The 18,790-nt window shown below is 48.1% G+C and overlaps 1 protein-coding gene across 1 annotated transcript in view; it reads left to right on the forward strand.

Moving 5' to 3' along the window:
• Nucleotides 1-18,790, forward strand: part of Trpv1 (transient receptor potential cation channel subfamily V member 1) — a 41,509-nt gene that overhangs the window by 1,652 nt on the left and 21,067 nt on the right. The window contains exon 2 of the mRNA XM_036197469.1: nucleotides 94-294. Within this exon, the coding sequence (XP_036053362.1) occupies nucleotides 94-294 (201 nt within the window). The remainder of the gene's footprint in view (nucleotides 1-93; nucleotides 295-18,790) is intronic.

Raw genomic sequence — 18,790 nt, forward strand, 5'->3', positions numbered from 1 at the left:
CAAGCACATTGTGCCCCCTGCTCTGTTATGGTGTTTAATGATATGTGATCCTGAGTTAGCCCTGCAGGGCTAAGCTCTGCTGTCTTTGTGCAGTGCTCAACATCAGCACCTCTGTCCAGCTGGCAGCCTCCATGCCTGTGGGATTCCAGCCGCTGCAGACTCCGGATCCTGCAGTCCCGGTCGCCTTCTTCCCTTACTTCGACAGGACCTACCTGGGGGTGGCAGCATCACTCAATGGAGGCAATGTGCTGGCCACATTTGTCCAAATGCTCGTTCAGTGGATGGCAGATCTGGGTAAGGTGTAGCCCACAGAGTGGTGTGTTCTCTGCTTATTGCCCTTGTTACTGAATGTGTCCAGATCCAGTCTCCCACCCAGCTGAGTCCCTGCATATTCCTGCCTGTCCCAGAAGTCTGAGTCTCATCTTCCTTTCTTCATTTCTGAAATGTCACTGCACCCCCCTTTTTTTTTTTGAGGCAGGGAGGCAGGTTTCCAGGTACCTTTCCCCTGACCTTGACCGTGGATTATTGTAGCAGTTTCCCAGCTCCCCTGGCTCATAGTCTTACCTCTCTGCTAGAAAGTCCAGGTCTTATGGCTCTTTACATTTAAGGCCTCCCTTCCGATGACTACAGATATCTGAAATGGAATGACTGGCACACATGAGTGAAAAGCACCACGGTGTTTGACAACCTTATAAATCCTAACAGTACCCACTTCTGGTCGGCAGGTCCTGCTGCGATTTCTTAGAAGGTTCCTGGGACTTATGGAGGCCTTCTTTCTGCTTTCTTTGATTTCCAAAGAGGATCTACCAGGTTTTCCTCTGTTCTGTATGTACAGTGGTACATGTAACTGTTGTCTACCAGAGTTCTGTCCTGTAAGCACTGAAGGTCAGCCATCCAGGTTTAGGGGAATTGTGGCCTTCAGATGCAGTGATCACTGGAACATGTATCTCAAAGTCAGGTAACTGCAGGAAGCATGCAATATGGGGACAAGATGAGGCATAGGCAGAAGGCACTTGGGAGGCTTCTACTGGCTGTGCACACAAGTTGGCAGGCCAGGGTTGACCAATTGAGGGGTAAATTCTACCTTCTTGGCTTGGATCCTATTGGTGCTTTTTGAGTTGCAGAACCGGTCTTCAGACCATCCAGGCAAACTCTGCGTTCAGATACTGCTGTAATGGGATTGGGTCTACCAACTGCCCTCTGTGCTGTCAGTAGGGACTGTTTTCCTTACCTGTAAAAGAGATAGCACTGTTCTGTTTACCGCTCTAATTGGTACTGTGTACCTGGGAGAACGGAGCCTAAACACGAGGCAGATTAAAGTCTCATGCAATAGCCAACTTTATTTAGAGCATCAGACCTTAACTCTGAGGGTTAAGAAGAGTCACATTGGGGCTTGGGGATTTAGCTCAGTGGTAGAGCGCTTGCCTAGCAAGCGCAAGGCTCTGGGGTTGAATTCTCAGCTCCAAAAAAAAACCAAAACCAAAACCAAAACCAAAACAAAAAAAACCAAACCAAAACAAAAACCAAAACAAAAAAGAGCAAAACTATCTTAAAGGAAATGCCTTACTCTATTAGCCAGGCGGTGGTGGCACACGCCTGTAATCCCAGCACTCGAGAGGCAGAGGCAGGTGGATCTCTGTGAGTTCGAGGCCAGCCTGGTCTACAAAGCGAGTTCCAGGACAGCCTCCAAAGCTACACCGAGAAACCCTGTCTCGAAAAACAAAACAAAACAAAAAAAAACAAAAAAAAAAAAAAAAAAGAAGAAGAAGAAGAAGAGTCACATGGCAAAATTATGCTTTTCTGTAGAGGCTTATAAATAAATAACAATAGTCAGTTATAATGAGTAATCTAAAGCAAACTTGCTCCTGTCTGCCACATCTGGGAGGGCACAGAAGCACACTCCAAGAGCAGTTCCGTGTTTTGGAATAAACTGAGGACATAGGACTCTTGCCTTGGCGTTTTCACAAGCACTCAGAACTCCCCTCGCACGACTCCATTCTTAGACTGTGTTCTGGACACTATTCCGTGTGTCTCTCTGTGAGACCTTACACATTCATGCTTCTTGTTTGATGACGTAGGGGGTGCTTTCAAGATCAGAGTTTTTATGTAATTTGGCTTTCTATGGCATTCTACCATTGTATGCACTGGTGTCTTCTGGTCGGGCTGTTCGCCCCCAGGACTCAGTCTTGCACATTTATATGCTGTGTACTCTAAAGAGCACAAGGTTTCAAAACATTTTTCTCTGTTGGGGATTGACCCAACTCCTCATACACGTAAGGCAAATGCTCTCTGCCTAGTCCAAGAACAGAGTTGTAAGAAAACCTAACCATAGATGAAGATTTGTATGCAGAGAGACAGCCCCACCATTTTTCCCCAAGTCCTAGTCTTGACAGATAGACACCCTAAATACTTGAAGTTTCTCTGTGCACTTTTTAGACACTCCAGTTTTTATTGGTATGGGAACTAGGTTAAAATTTTTTCCTTTATTTTTATTCTATGTGTATGGTATTTTTGTCTGCACATATGCCTGTGCAGCATAGGCATGCTCTGCCTGAGAGGCCAGAAGAGGGCATCCCATCCTCTGGGACTGGGGTTACAGACATTTGTGAACTACCATGAGGGTGCTGGGAACTGAAACCAGATTCTCTGGAAGAGCAGCCATCTGGAGCCAGGGCGAGGGGCACAATTTTATATATTCTGCAAGTGTGGGCTGAGAAGAATTTTCTGGTGGGAAGGCCTCCAAACAGCCTACTTGCCTTCGTTGGGTACAAAAATGTCCATATGTTTGGCTATAGCTCTGGCACACTGTCCCTGCCTTCAGAAGCATCTTAGGCCTCCCAGGCTTGAATCCCCTGGGAGAGGAAGGGCCTGGCTTTTGTCCCCCCAGCATGTCCCTCCACAGACTCATAGACTGTGGGTTCTGGGCTATGGTGAAAACTGGGTTTTCTGTTGCTTCTCGAAATGTGGGTCAAAATCTCTTACTCTGTAATATTCCCTATTCTTTGCTTTTTGTTCCCAATTTTCTCATTTAAAAAAGAAAGTTGGAAGATGGGTGTGGTGGCACATGCCTTTAAGCTGAGGCATGCTTATGAGTCTGAGGCCAACCTCGCCTATATAGCCAGTTCGAGGTCAGCCAAGGCTGCATAGTGAGACCTTGTCTCAGGGGAGAATCTGGGAGAGGGTGAGGAAGAAACTCAGGGCTGGGCATGTAGCTTGGTGGTGGAGTGTAAGCTTAGTATATGCCAGGGCCTGGGTTTGATCCTCAGCACTTCGAAACAAACACAGGAAGAAATAGCTGATATTTTAGTGACATTCTTAGAGGCACCAGACTGTGACTAGTTGCATACAGCATTGAAGCTGTTTATCTCTTTCCAATTTCTGAGTGCACATAATTTAACTTATATGCTGGATGCTCTGATGATGTGACTCTACTGTGGCTCTCTAGGTTACTGGTTCTCACAAATGGCAGGCAAGTGTCCTATCACCCAGTCATGCCCTCACCTTTAATTGTGGAGTTTTAAAGCCATCTTGAAGGCTCATAAGATGTCTTAGTTGGTAAAGTAAAAGCATGAGAATCTGGGTTTGGAATGCTGGCATTCACATAAAGCTGGAGTAGATGGGGCTCTTCACAGAGCTCATTGGCCAGCCAGCTTGACTAACGACCAGTGAGCTCCAGTCTTAGTGAGAGATTTTGTCTCAAAAAATAATGTGAAGAGTGATCAAGGAAGACACCCAGTGTCAATTTTTGTCCTCCATAGGGGCATACACACATGTGCACCCTACCTACATGCATGTACCCACCTGACAAGTACATAGAGCACACATGTATATACATACACACATACAAGGCTCCTCCAAGACCCCGGTATTGACCTCCCCATGCTCAGAAATGCTGACTCAGCCTGGGGATGCGGAGGGGCTGAGTATGGCATTTTACAAATGCTCCCCACCCCAGGTGGGTCTGATGCCTTTGCATTTGCATGGCTCTGGTTGGGACCAGCAATCCTTGCCTCTGGGAGCTTTCCACAAATACAGAACTTCATAGTCTACCCTAGGTACCCTGAGTCAGAAGTGATGTTCATATTTCATATTCATATTTCAGAAGCACCTACAGCCATAGGCTCATGGCTATCTAACTTGGCTACAGCTCAGAATCTATAGCCTAGACCTGTTCCATCCACTGGGAGTGGGTCCCACAGTGCCTTCAGAGCAACTCAGGCTATTGTGGAGAACTATATTTAGCAAAGAGTCCCTAGTCTGGGTAACTTATTTTCTCATCAAAGGTGGGTTTGTTCTCCCTCAGCTAATGGAAAGTTAGAGATCAGAATCATTTTTTTCTTTTTATGGTGCTTGATATTGAACCCAGGGATGTAATCATGCTGGGCAAGTGTTCTGCCACCAAGCCATGCCCCAGCCCCCAAAGTGGTTCTAATTTGAAAGTAGATTGATGCAAAAAACCCCAACCTTCCTTATTATTTATATGTTTAATTTCTTTCTTTCTTTCTTTCTTTCTTTCTTTCTTTCTTTCTTTCTTTCTTTCTTTCTTTCTTTCTCTTTTTTCTTTCTTTCTTGCTTTCCTTCTTCCTTCCTTCCTTCCTTTCCCTTCCTTCCTTCCTTCCTTCCTTCCTTCCTTCCTTCCTTCCTTCCTTCCTTTCTTCCTTCTTTCTTTCTTTCTTTCTTTTAGATGAGGGTCTCACTGTATAGACCAGGTTGGCTACTAACTGTGATCCTTCTGCCTCAGCTTTCTGAGTCCTGGAGTTATATATACTGTGCCCAGATAATTGTGTTTTCTAGAGTGCAGAGATAACATAGGATGGGGAACTAAAATCTGACTTGGACACTGGCTTGGCATCAGTCAGCTGAAGATAGCACACATATTACTTCTTCCTGGGCCCCAGGTATCCCTGCACACAATGAGAATGGCTTAGGCTGCGTTTGTATAGCAAGAGTGGTTTAGTGTGGGATCCATGGAGTGCAGCATCACTGCTCATGGCTGAAATAGCAGTTCCGATGATGCTCGCTAATGGATGTTTACGTTTGGCCCCTCAGGGTCCCATAGCTCTGCTATGGTTATGGTGCTCACTTTAGGTTAGGATTCACAACAGTATGGATGAGCTATCTCCCAGAAATCTAGCTGTGGCTACAGGGAGACAAATGACTAAAATCTAGCCAGCCAGACTGTGAATCTCTGAGCCTGAAGCTTCCAGCCACAGTGTGAGAAGCAGCAGACAGACGTGCCCTTTCCCCCTGGGGGTTCTAAAACCAGTCTCTGCCTGCTCCCAGTGGCTGCGAGCTCACACAGATCTTCCATTTCTGACAGGCCTGGAGATTGAAGAATCCACTGTCTATTCACGCATGATCCAGGCGGCGGTACCACAGAAAGACACACATCTCACCATCAGCCCAACAGTGCTGGGCGAGAGGCACCTGCCAGACCAGCTGGCCTCTGTGACTAGAATCTCCTCCTCTGACCTTTCACTGGGTCATGTGACCCGGGCCCTGTGCAGAGGCATTGTTCAGAACCTGCACTCCATGCTTCCTTTCCAACAGCTCAAAGAGTGGGGTGTGGAACGGGTGATGGGGAGTGGGAGTGCTCTGGCCAGGAATGAGGTGCTGAAGCAGGAGGTCCAGAGGGCATTCCCTTTGCCGGTGTGCTTTGGGCAGGATGTGGATGCAGCCTTTGGGGCAGCTCTGGTCATGCTCCGGAGAGACCTTGGCCAGAAGGAGCCTTAGTTCAGCAAGCTCGTTGGTTAAAGTCATGCTGGGAATTCTATCTAATTGACATTGCCAACATGATCTCTGAATTGTCCTTTTCCTGGACGGTTCTGTGGGCAGACTGTAAATTGTACGTGATCTTGAGGTACTGTCTAAATTGATCAAGATCATACCTTCAGGGCATATGATAATCATGCAGCCAGGAATCACTAGCCAGATCCCAAACTAGTGCCTTCCAAGCACAGGATCTTCTGAGAGCTGATTGCAAATGCAAATGTGAGAGGTGGAGAGAATGGGAGGGAGGGAGGAAAATGGGAAGAGGGAGGGGGAGAAGAAGAAAGAGAAAAACACAAACAGCTTCCTGGCCGCTAGGCTCATCTGTGATTCAGTTACAGACAGCAAGAAAAGAAAGATGACTTCAGAGCAAATAGTCTGGTAGCCATGGCTCCAAGCAAAGAAGACCTGCCTTATGTCCAGCATTTGGACTGGTCTCTGTAAGCGGTCCAGCTTTGAGTCAAATGCGTTGTTGGAAAAATCCTTCCTGCAGGATTGTACGAGGTGGCTGGAGGCCCCCTTTCCAGTCTTCTTGTTCCTCAGCTATGGCGTCTTCTCTGGGTAGAGAGAGGCCTAAGGACACTGAAGTAGGATGGCTTGGAGGAGGCTGGGGGTCTTGTGCTCCTTGCCACGTATATTTGTTTTTGGGAGAGCACTGCACCAGGGCTGCCCTGAGTCCTCTTAACACAGCTGGCCTGAAGGCTCATTCCAGAGAGGGAAAGGCAGGTAGCATGAACAGCAAGAGGGACCAGAGCATTGTGGTGAACACCATTCTGATAGACTGTTTTGAAGATGATGGCAAGGCACCGAGCCTTTTGCATGATTGTGCACATGTCCCCATAGCCCCTGCCACAGGGGGTGGCCAATTTCATGAGGGAACCCCTTCTCCCACAGATCCCACCCCTTTCTCTGTGGTGAGGGCCTTGCTGGCCTTTAATGGCTCTGGCTCAGTAGAAATGCCCTGTTGGAGTGGGCATGCATAGAGGGTCAGAGTCACCATCACTGTGCCTACTCCTAGACTCCTAAAGGACCCAAGGCTCGGGGATACCTGTAACTTTGGGGAGCAGTCATGTTGTCACTCTGTATGAGTTGTTTTGCAAGCTGTATGATTGTGGGAACCCATTTGATGAATTTGACTCCCACTGCTGGCTACAGTTTAGATAACCGAATAAAATTCATTTTTCCAGAGTCTCGTCCCTTTGATAAACACACACTCATCTGTTTTGGGAAGATCATATGCTGGGGGATGTCTTTCTGTAGGCTGTGAATATATGTTGTTCCCATTGGTTAATAAATAAAGCTGCATTGGCCTATGACAAGGCAGTTTAGAAACAGGTGGGAAAATCCAAGGAGAGAGACAGGAAAGAGAAAGGCGGAGTCTAGAGAGACGCCAGCACCACCAGGAGAAGGAACATGTGAAAGTACTGGTGAGCCACGGCCATGTGGCAACTTATAGATTAATAGAAATGGGTTAAGTTCAAAGAGCTAGCTAGTAAGAAGCCTGCCATAGGCCATGCAACTGGTAATATTAAGCCTCTGAGGGATTATTTTGTAAGTGGCTGAGGGACCATGGGGCCAGGCACAGACCATGGGGCTGGGCGGGACTTAAGAAAACTTCCAACTACAATTGTATATTACTGCATAGCTGTAAAACTGACCTGGCTGACATGGATGCAGGGACCCCCCAAAGGTAGATATGGTAGTGTGCATGCTTTTAATTCCAGCACTTGAGAAGCAGAAGCAAGCAAACAAACAAACAAACACCAAAAGCATTGTCCAGTGTTCACCAGGGCGAGGATACACATCTTAGATAAGGCAACCAGGTGTCCCCCAGCCAAATGAGTTGGGACAGTCATGTTGCAGCCCTAAGGAAGGCCTTAGGAGAGAGGAGGAAAGGCAGAGGGCTCCTTGGTATCCTATTGAAAAAGCAGTGTTCTCAGACCCTTTAGCTCCTCAAGGTGCAGCTGGCCTTGCATGTTCAGAAAGCTGTGGGTAATGTGTAAATAAAGACTAAGATCTTGGGCTGGTGAGATGGCTCAGTGGGTAAACAGACTTGCTGCCAAGCCCAGTGACTTGAGTCATATCCCTAGGATCCACATTGTCCTCTGACCTTTGCACCTGTGTGGTGGCACATGCACATCCTGCCCCAAATAAATAAGTAACTGTAATAAAGAAGGTGAAGATCTGGATGGGGATCCTTTAAGCCATAGAGCCAGCACAGTGCTAGAACTCCATGACCTTTTCAGGCCACATGTCTCCTCTACCCTTGAGGGCTGAGCCTTGGAGTCCAAGCTTGTTGACTAAATGCTCTGCTGTTCCTCTTGCATCTCCAGTGGGGCTGGGGTTGAGCACAGATGTTAGGGCCTCTTTTCTCTGGCCTGGAGTTACAGCCCAATCACTGCTTCAACCTTTATCGCTGCAAGGTGCCAAAACAGGTCGGAAGCCAGATTATTCCGCAGATAAATTAGGTGGCCGCTAGCATCAGGCTGGATACCAATGCTCCAGTCTTGGGGTCATTTACTGTTTTTCCTGTCTGATTCACTTTGGCTGGGGAAATGTAAACAGATGTGTGTCAGTTTTAGGCAGCTGTCTTTGCCACACTCTCTTCCCTTTGCCCAGGAGATTGGTGGTGTTCCAGAGGCACATACTTTGTCTTCCTGAGTCCCTGCCTGAGGGCAATCTGGCATTGAATCTTCACCATTCAGTGAAGAACACAACTGTGAGTGAGAAAGAAACCTTTGCTGTCTGGAGTCTTAGGGCTTTGGGGATGTTTTATTACCACAGCAGACCTTCATTCATCCTGACTATGCAGCCACAATAACCATGGCGTCTGTGGAGTTCCTATCATCCCTAATGCAGACCAGACTAGTCTCACTGTCAGGTTGACACCTTGATGAATTTTTATCACCAGGAGATAGAATAAGCATTGTGACAATAATCTATATGCCCAGAAGGGGGAGTCGTTAATTCTCCATGCAAGTGACGGTTGGCCAAATCTTAGAGTTTCAGCAACATTTAATATTTGTCGATACCTGCTGTGCAGCAAGAACTAATAAGTTCCGTTTATTTCAACTCATTAATCTTTATAATCTAGGAGGTGAGTATTGTTGTCCCCATTTCACAGATGGAAAAACAGACTAAGTAACTTAGCTGAAGAAAGCACAAAGCAAGGAGTCCAACCTCCAGAGCCTACTTTCTTTATTTCATTTATTTATCCATTCATTTTGACCATATTATTTATTTATTTATTATTATTTTAAAATTTCATACAATATTGTTTCATCATATTCTTTCCCATCCCCCAAATTCTCCCATATCTTCCCTACCTCCCCACCCAACATTTTATGTTCTTTCTCTTTCCTCCAAACAATAACAAACAAAAAATCAACCAAAGAAACCCCCCAAGGATGAAAGAACCAAACCACAACAACACCACCACAAAAAGCACACACATGCCCAAACCACAGAGTCGTTTCGTGTTGGTCAACAACTCCTGTGCACAAGGCCTCCCTTGGAGTGACTCAGTGTCACTCTCCCAGAGAAGAGTGAGTGTCCCTCTCTTAGCAGATACCAATTGCAAATAACTTTTTGATTAGGGGTGGAACTTAGTGTCTACTGCCCCTCCTCTGGGCTAGGATTTTGGCATGGATTTGTTTAGGTCTTGTGCATGCTGTCAGGCTTGGTGAGTTCATACACCATTTCCTTGGAGTCCTCCACCACCTCTGGTTCTTACAATCTTTCTGCATCCTCTTCTGCATAGATCCCTGAGCCTCGAGGGGTGAGGTTTAATGAAGACATTCCATTTAGGGCTGAGTGCTCCAAGGTCTCTCACTGTCTGCCCATTTTCCCATTGTGGATCTCTGTGTTAATTCCCATCTACTGCAAGAAGCAGCTTCCGTGATGAGGGCGGAGTGATGTGTTCTGGCTGAGTGTAGTGGCTGTGAGGTCCCTGCTAGAGAGTGGTTTTTCAGGCTGGTGGGATGTCATACAGGAATGGAGGTGGGCTCAGAAGAGTGACTAAGGGGGACAGCAAGGAAGAACTTAGGGGACTCTGGGTCTGTGCCAGAGAGGCTGAGTCCCAAGGGGATGAAGGTGGGCTGGCAACAGAGCCCACTCTCTTTGGATCTCTAGGGAGAAGGGTCATGGCAGGTGCATGCGTTCACATGAAAGTGTTGACAAATCCAGAGTGTGATACTTGGTCTGGAGTAATTTGGTTAGAGGGAAAATGAGAAGATGCCATAGGAGCTGTGTGTGGAAACATGGTCTGAAGAATGACACATGGTGAACATGCCTTGGGGAACTGCGAGAGAGGATCCAGGAAAAAAAGGCTGAGGGCCTCTTACTTCAGGTGCACTCTGTTCCCTGGGTTGTTCTTGGATGGGATTTTGTGCCTCCTGTGTTAAACACTCACATTTAACTTTTAAGACATGTTCGTTCTTGTTGGATGTCAGAACACAGCTATAGAACCCAATCTGGTCAGCATGTCTTCTGCCTTGCTCCCATGCTTTCCCAGATTTCATCTACAGTATATGCCAGGAAATCGCATTAAAGTGGCCTGTCCTGAGAAAGTTCTGGGAAAGGGCTGCTCTGTCATGATTTGGTATGTGCTTATGTTTATTTACATGTTTTTCTAAACTCAAACAACTTTCTTTGAATCATTGCTTGTTCCATTCATGTATAAGAGTACACCAAAACCGAAGTAAGGTTGTCTACAGCACTAGACTATAGTCTGCCCCATTCTTTGAGGTCCTCAGATCCCAGAGCCAGCAGACAAGATCTTCATAGATCACCCAAAAAGTTGACAGTTGTGGTGGGACATGGTGGCCAAACTGTAACAGGTGTGTTCTCCTGAAATTATGGGGTTTAGAAGGCAGAGGCTTCCTGGGATGGAGGAGTATGGTTGATGGTGTGGATGGTGTGGACGCTGGATGGGAGGGTGGCTTCTACAGAAGGCAGCAGCCCAGGAGATGCTAGAAAACTGCCTGGAGAGAGATGGGCAGCTTGGCCCCACACAAGACAGAGGTGTGAATGCCAGCCCACCCTTTCCCTGTGGCACACCACTCGGCCGGTGACTGTAGCTACATACCGATCATGTGATCGGCTTTCATGTTTTGTTTTTTCTTTCTTTCCCAAGTAGACACTCCTGAAGGCAGGTCCCTGTGCTCTCTGCTCTGCCTTCTTTCGCCTTAACTTGCCCTTTGCTCATATTTGGAATGGTCTAGTAAAGCAGAATCCTACCCATGTCTATGGCCCCACCTAAAGGCCATGGGCCTGCTGTATGGAGTCTTCCCAGTGGTACATCTGCCAGGGGATTCTCCACAGTAGCAGGGATACTGCCCTCAGTCAGGGCTTGCTATAGGTCTTGTGGCATGTGAGTAAGTCTGTGTAGGACTCATATCCACTGTGGGTTCCCAGCGGGCAGAGGCCTTTTATTCACCCTCTTGTACTGCTGTGAGATTTTCAAAGCATGTGGTAAGGGTCCCACTTGACCTTTGTCTCAGCCATGGGCAACTGGCCAGGCCAAGCCTTATTTTGTTTTTTTTTTAAGTGCTAAAGAGCAGAGTCTAGTCGTGTCTTTTGTTATGTGTCTTTTCTTATACAGTCAGATCCTTACAGTCATTACACACGAGGTCTTCTTTGCTTATTCACTCAGGAAGATCTGCTAATAAAATACCTATCTTAAAAAAAAATTTTTTCAACTCACCATACTTCTTAATGTCTAAGATACTAACAACTGAAAGAGGCTTAATAAAAAATGTTTTGGGAATAAATAATTCCTAGCACATTAAGCATACATTAGAATGTAAAATCCATCCTAACCTGAGAAAAATCAGAAGGTTAGAAACACATCCAGGCAAGTCTTTGACAGCAAGACATTCTCATTACAGAGATGCTTGCTTGGCTGACTCATGAAACATTAAGCAAATCTTTTTTTTTTTTTTTTGTCATTATGAAGCAATTAGTCACAACCTCAGGCTAATGGCCGGATGCAGCTCAGCAGTCAGCAGCCCGAGGTTCTGAGAACACTAATTCCTCTGGCCTGCCTTGGCTCCTGGAGCTCCTTTACCAGCTCGAAGAAGTAGCCGTACAGGTGCAGCTACCAGCTCAAGTTCCTTCCAAGAAAATGTATGGGACACTTTACACAAATAGCACATGTTTTCTGTCACATATAGAATTGAGATTATATGTGTGTGTGTGTGTGTGTGTGTGTGTGTGTGTGTGTGTGTATTTATATATTCAATGTATTGAATTAAAAACAGAGAAGGGACAGTGTGGGGAAAGAAGACATAGGGGGAACAAGTGAGGATAATGAAGATAAAAAGACAAGCATGCTATCGCAGGGTTTCAGTGTATACATATGTAGGAATGAAACATGAAATGGAAGGAAGGGGGTCAGGAGGTATTGGAAGAGGGTGGCAAGGTGGGTGACAGGGCCAGATGTGAGCAAAGTCAAATGGTGTGTGAAACGATCACAAGGAAACCCCTTTTTTTCTCACTGAAAAGAACTGTAAAAGCATGGCAATTTGTATTTAACTTTGTTCTTGGAAAGTGAGAAAAATTAAAATCATGAAGAGTAAGTACTGAATTAGCTGGTGTAAGTGTGACTTGTCAAAAGTCACTGCATGCAATGTATTAATACATTCAACTATACTAATTTCCTAAGAATTAGCAATAAAATATTGGACTTTGAGTGAAAATAAGTAGCTGATATGTTAAGTGGAGGAAGCCAGTGTGTTGGAAGTCATCTCCTTACAGTTAGGAGGAAGTGAGAAATGGACATCCATGCTGCGCTGTTGGCCATTCACACGGAAAGTCCAGAAAATGAGATCCAGAGGGACAGAACCAAACTGATAGATCCCAGAGGCAGAGGGGGCAGCTGAGAAGGAGGGTGTGGGGGTGGCTTCTTCTTCCTCCAACTCTTCCTCCTCTCCCTCTTCCTTTTCCTCCTCTCCCTCCTCCTTTTCCTCCTCTCCCTCCTCCTTTCCCCTCTCTCTCCTCCTCTCCCTCCTCCTTTTCCTCCTCTCCCTCCTCCTTCCCTCCTCTCCCTCTACTCCTCCTCCTCCCTCTTTCTCCTCTTTTGTTTGTTTGAGAGGGGTCTTCTGTACCTCAGGCTGGTCTTGGGCTCACTATGTGGTGGAAAATGACCTTGAACTTTCGGTTCTCTTGCCTCCACCCCCAGTCCTGGTGTTACGTGTGTGTGTGTGTGTGTGTGTGTGTGTGTGTGTGTGTGTGTGTGTGTTACTATACCAAGTGGAGGTTTCTTTTTAAGCTAATAAAATGTTCTAAATTTTGGTAATGGTCATATAAACCTATGGCTATATACAAACCATTGAATTGAGAGGAGAAAAAAAGGGCAGGGTCAAGCAGCCTAGGTGTCCATCAGTCAAAGAATGGGCACGCAAAGTCCAGGCATACAGGCAGACAGTGGAATATTACTGTCTCTGAAGGGAAGGAAACCAGACACCTTGAGGACATCATGCGAGGTGAAAGAAGCCAGTCATAAACACACAAATATGGTGTGGTCCTCTGCCACACTTGAGTGCGCTTATAGCAGTGGTTCTCAACCTGTGGGTCATGGGGAGGGGTTCGCATATCAGATACCTGCACACCAGACATTTATATTACAATTCACAACAGTAGCAAAATTACAGTTGTGAAGTAGCAATGAGATAATTTTATGGTTGGGGGTCCCCACAACATGAGGAGCTGTAGTAAAGGGTCCCAGCATTAGGAAGGCTGAGAACCACTGACTTATAGAGACAGAATGGAAAATGGTGCCTGCCACAGATTGGAGGGACTGGGGGATGGGGGGCTATCTATGGAAGATAGCGCTTCAGTTCTGGAGGTGAGGAAGCTCTGGAGGGAGGGTGGTGTTGCCAATGGTGTGAATGGGCAGCAGGCCACCTACTATGTGCTTTCAATGGTTAGGAGAGGGAAGTTTAGGTTTTCTCTGTCTTACTACAATTCAAAAGTGAGAGCAAGCCCTTGGGGTCCTATTAATGAAGCTAAAGTGGCAAGTGCAACAGAGAAGGAGTGTGGTGTGGAACGAACGGTTTGTTAAGCCTGGCTCTCACTCCTGGACTAATCCCCTGGTGCCACAGGTTTCTCCTCTGCCTCTTAAGTATGATGGTCTCTACCCACCGGCGTTGTTGTAGGACCTGGGAGGTGGGTGTGGGGAGGTCCTTGGGTGGCAGTTCTGTAGAGTGGCTGGGAGTCGCTGCCCTCTGACAGCCTCCACTCTGATCCCAGCTTCTGTTCTACTCCAGGTGTGGCTGCAGCAGTTGTGTCTGAGCGACAGCTTATTTACAGCCCCCTGGCTTCCTAGAGGCAGCTGCTCAGGTGGCTTCTGCAGGGTGTTTGTGGGTACAGCCTGCATGTACCCCCTAAAAGCTGGCAGATTTTCCTGGACAGGATCTGGGAAGGAATGAACTTGTCCCAGTCACCCACTGTGTGTGGATGGATGAACCTGCCTCCTCCTGGCATTAGGTTGACACTAGACATTGACACACATACTTCCTTGTTCTGTTGTCCACTGAGGAACCCCAGTTGAGCAAGGCTGGGTCCTGGAAGATCTAGAGACTCCCAAAACTATATTCTGTATCCTGGGCTTGATGCACAGGAACCCGGAGGCCCACAGGAGGCGGGGCCTCCAGACAAGACAGGTGACACAGAGGTCCCAATCCCTTTCACTTTGAAAATATGGCAGCTTTAATGCCCTTGGGCTTTGATTCTGGCAGGTGGTGACAGTCAGTCGGGGGAGTTGCTTCCCAGGCCATGGCATACAGGAGAAATGGTTTGGAGAGTCAAGTCCTCCTGTCCTGAGAGCCAAGGCCTGGCGCAGGCTGGACTGGGCTGCAGGCGGCTAAGTGCACCTCAGCCCTGGCATGAGTGGAGGCGGGGCGGTGGCTAAGTGGTTTCTGAAAAAGGGCAAAAATGATGGGAAAAGCTTTGGAATCCTCTGGGAGTCGGAGCCGTGGCAGCAGCAGCTGCTGCCATTGCTGGAAATGTTTCCTTGAGTGCCAGAGTATGCGTGGAGCCCACCCCTGCCGTGCACCCGGGGAGGGGCGAGGACCCTCTCAGAGGCAGGAGGGCCACTCTGATCACATACCCAGCCTGACTCTTCCACGAAGAACAGCTCCAAGGCACTTGCTCCGTTTGAGGTGTGCCGGCACCTAGCTGGTAAGTCCCTTTCTCCATTTGGTGGCCTGCCACTGTCCAGCTGTGTATGCTTCTGCTGGGCTCTGAGGGCCTGCCTCAGTTACCCCATCTGAAAACCGGGTAGGACAGTGGCTGTCTTAGGGGACTGCTGGGAACCTGAAGCAACAGTGCCGCACACTTAACTTGGCTGACTGTAGGCAGTGGGTCCCTGAAAGAGGTGGCTGGGAGCATCAACGTCCTTACGTTGGTTCCTGCAGCAGGAATGAGGAGGCTGAAGCTGCTATAAAGGCCCGAGGTTTGCGCATCGTGGGTTCAGTGTACTGGCCTCTCTGGGCAGAGAGGTGCAGGCAGGGCAGGGTGGGGGCAGCCAGCCTGGCTTCTTGCCTTAGTTCCTCTCTCTTCTTAACAGAGCCCCTCTCTCCTTCACCCCTGGCCTATAGAAAGCCCTGCTTAGTTCTTTGTCTTTCCTGAGTCTACCATGCTTGCGCCTGGTAGAAATGGGCGTGATTTGGCTGGCCATGCTTTCCCAGCTTCTCAGAATCACAGGCAGCCAGAGGGAGATGCTCTCAAGTTCTTAGTGGGAGGGAGGTTTGGGGCACAGAGGCAAGTGGGAGAAGAATCCCCACCCCCAAATGTTCCCATGGTCTGGAGAGAAAGTGGGGATACCTTCCCCTGTAAAGCCAGATTGAATATTACCCATTGACAAGGAAAGGCAACCCAGAGTTAAAGTGGGTCTTGGTGGGTGGGTTTTCAAGACAGTCCTGGGGCGCATCATGAGTTCATGGTCCTGGCATAAAACAGAATTCCCACTTCCGTCAGAAAACCAACAGGTGTCTGCATAAAACATGGCTGGAATTCCCCAGATCACTGTAACACCTTCTTCTGTGACTGGGGCATCACTGTGGAGCTCATGTTCATGGCATACTTCGGGCATGGCTATCACAGACTATCTTGTCTCATTCATTTCTCTTCCGTTGCAAATGCCCCCAGCCCCTGCCCCACATGGCCCCAGTAGTCATCTTACCCTTATACTGGGAGAAGCTTGGTTTCCAAGGGGAACTGGATGTGGAAAGAGCAGTGAGGATTCACAGTAACTTGTAGGCTGCATCCCCAGTTCCTAGTTTGGCTAGATTGGGATCAGTCCAAGGAAGAGGCAAAGACCCAACCGAGAACCTTGCTGCAAAGTGCATGGAGGGTCCTGCTGGGAGCTTCTCTCTTGTTGAGTGGCTTGGCTCCTCAGGATTCCTTTATTCCTGGGTTTGCAGCCAGCATTATCCAAGGTGCAACTGTGGACATTCTGGAGAGAGTGAAGCATGGGCTGTGTACCTTTTCTGTACTTTGTTTGGGGTTTGGGGCATCTTGGGATGCTTGCTTGATCAGGTGGTGGCTTTAGGTTTGGGGCCCCTGTCTGGTAGGAGTGTCTGATCTGATCAAGCCCTCAGGCCTTGCTTACTGTGGAGTTTAGGATGTTGTTGAACATGTGATCAGTAGCCTTGAGTCTTCCAGAGAGGTGGCAGAATGCTAGCGAGGCTCTCAGTCAAATCCAGCTTCCTCCTGGTCACTGTGTGACATCTGGGAAATAATGTAACCTCTCTGGGCTTCATTTTCCACATCTAAGATTTACCTCTTAGAGGTGCAGGAGTTAAGTGAATGTAGGCGAATGTTCGTGTTGTACATAGGATGTGCTTAAACATGCCGGCCATTCTTATTCTCATTCGCCCCCTGTGCCTATCTTTTATTTATTTTTAATTGATTTTTAATTTAATTCATGCATGCTGAACATGTTCTATCACTGAGTCACACCCTCAGCCCTGCTGAGCTTTTAAAATGACTACAGACTCCCCAGACTGTGAACAACAGTCCTTGACAGGAAAGCTGTCTTTTGAAAGCCTACACCAGTACAGGCCTCTTTCCAAAGTTCCTCTTGGCTTCCTGCTGCCTGCCTGCCTAATCACGTTCCCCCATTCTGTTTCTTGGCTTTCAAGGCCTGCAGCTTCCGGCCCTATGGTTCCCCTGTCTCCTGTCTGAACTGCAGCCCAGTGTAGATGGGGCTAACGGGTGAGCTGAACAGATGAGGAGCAGTTAGAAGGGGGTTTTCTGTGTTGGGGAGCACTCTCTGCCCAAGTGGCTCAGACAGATCAGACAGCCTCAGGTGCTGCTGAGAGCAGACCAGCAGGAGAAGTAGCTATGCTCTGCCAGTCCCAGGCTGGGGATGGTCAGGGCCCCTCATTTTGTTTTTTTTTTTTTTGTGACTGTGAATGTTAGTCCACAGCAGATTCATGGGCCTGGCCTGACCGTGTGCTCAGGGTTTGTGCTGCCTGAACTTTCTCTTGAAAACTCAGGACTCAAGAGACCTCCTCAACCTCTGTCAGTGGCTGCTTTCCAGAATGTAGACGCAGCTGGAATGTTCATTTCCCTAACCGACTGCGAAATGAGATGGACGGCAGCCTGCGTCTGATCACTCTTCTTTCTCTCAGAGTCCAGCACAACTTTCCTCTTCTAAAAACATGTTTTAAAATGTATTCTTTGAGAATGTCGTTCACAAATACAATGTATTTTGATCATATCCATCCTCACTGTCGTCCCCCCCCCCCCCCCCCCCCCCGGTCACCTGCCCAACTTCATGTCTCCTCCTTCTAAATAACGGAATGAGTGTAGACCTGATGTGCACGGGTGTAGACCTAATGTGCACGGGTATAGGATCACCCACTGGAGTACAGACAATCTGCCAGGGGCCACACTCCTGAAGAGAACCGACTTTCCCCTCCTCAGCAGCCACCAGCTACCAATAACTCATGGGTAGGGATGAGGCCTCCTGAGCCCTCCTGAGGCCTCCTGAGGCCTCCTGAGGCCTCCTGAGGCCTCCTGAGTGTGGATTGGATTGGTTTTGTACAGAAAACCACAGCTGCTGTGAGTCCACCAAGGCAGCAGCCCTGTCATGTCCTGAAGGCATTGTTTCATAGTGTCCTCCTGGGATCTTTGACTCCTTCACACTTTCTGCCTCTTCTTCCATGCTGGTCCCTGCACCTTGGTGGGAAGGGACACAGTGTGGCTTTTTCAGACAAAGTTTTTGCTGGGCAGAGGTCACAGAGCATGGGAGGAAGCAGCAGGCAGACAGAGACAGTTGGACTACAGAGAAGGGCTGTCAGGATGGATAGGCAGGTGCCTGGCTGCTCTGAACGGTTCAGGGATGCTGAGGCTTTGGGGAGGTAGGTATACCAGCGTTGGATCCTGAGGGGAGGAGGCATTTGAAAGGTGGGAAGATTTGGGCAGGGGAGGGGAGGGGAGGAGGAAACACTCCAGGTGGAGGCACCCTGGGAGCAAAGGCCCCTGACCCAGGAGAGATCTGGGCATCAGGGAGCAGGATGGCCAGCAGGTGGAGGGGGAACATGGGAGATGAGGGTGAGAAGGAGTGTCAGCCACTGCTTAACTGCAGGGCACACACCTGAGGGACTAGCTTGTTCCTAGAGGTTCAGGTCTAGGTTCAGAACACCTGCCCACAGCAAATGATGCCACAAAGTATAGGCTGAGATGCTTGAAATACACCAGTTTCACAAAATGACCCAAGACATGCATACATGGTGCACACATGTGTGCACACACACCAGTCCCATCCTGACACTTGGTTGCTGCAGCTGTGTGGAAGCAAAGGTGGGTAGTATGTGTGACTCATGGCACTTGGCACAGGAATATATACAGCACAGATGAGGGCATCACCGTCTTCTATGAACATGAACTGCCTGGCTCTTTGGAGGTTTGTCAACCTTGTTGCCTCACTATTGAGTTCCTCCATGTCGTTTCTCTACTGTGGTATGGGGAGGTAGGAAGAACAAACCAGGCAGCTGAGGCCCAGAGAACCTCA

Source organism: Onychomys torridus, chromosome 8 (assembly GCF_903995425.1).
Source record: "Onychomys torridus chromosome 8, mOncTor1.1, whole genome shotgun sequence".
In the NCBI taxonomy this organism is placed as follows: Eukaryota; Metazoa; Chordata; class Mammalia; order Rodentia; family Cricetidae; genus Onychomys; species Onychomys torridus.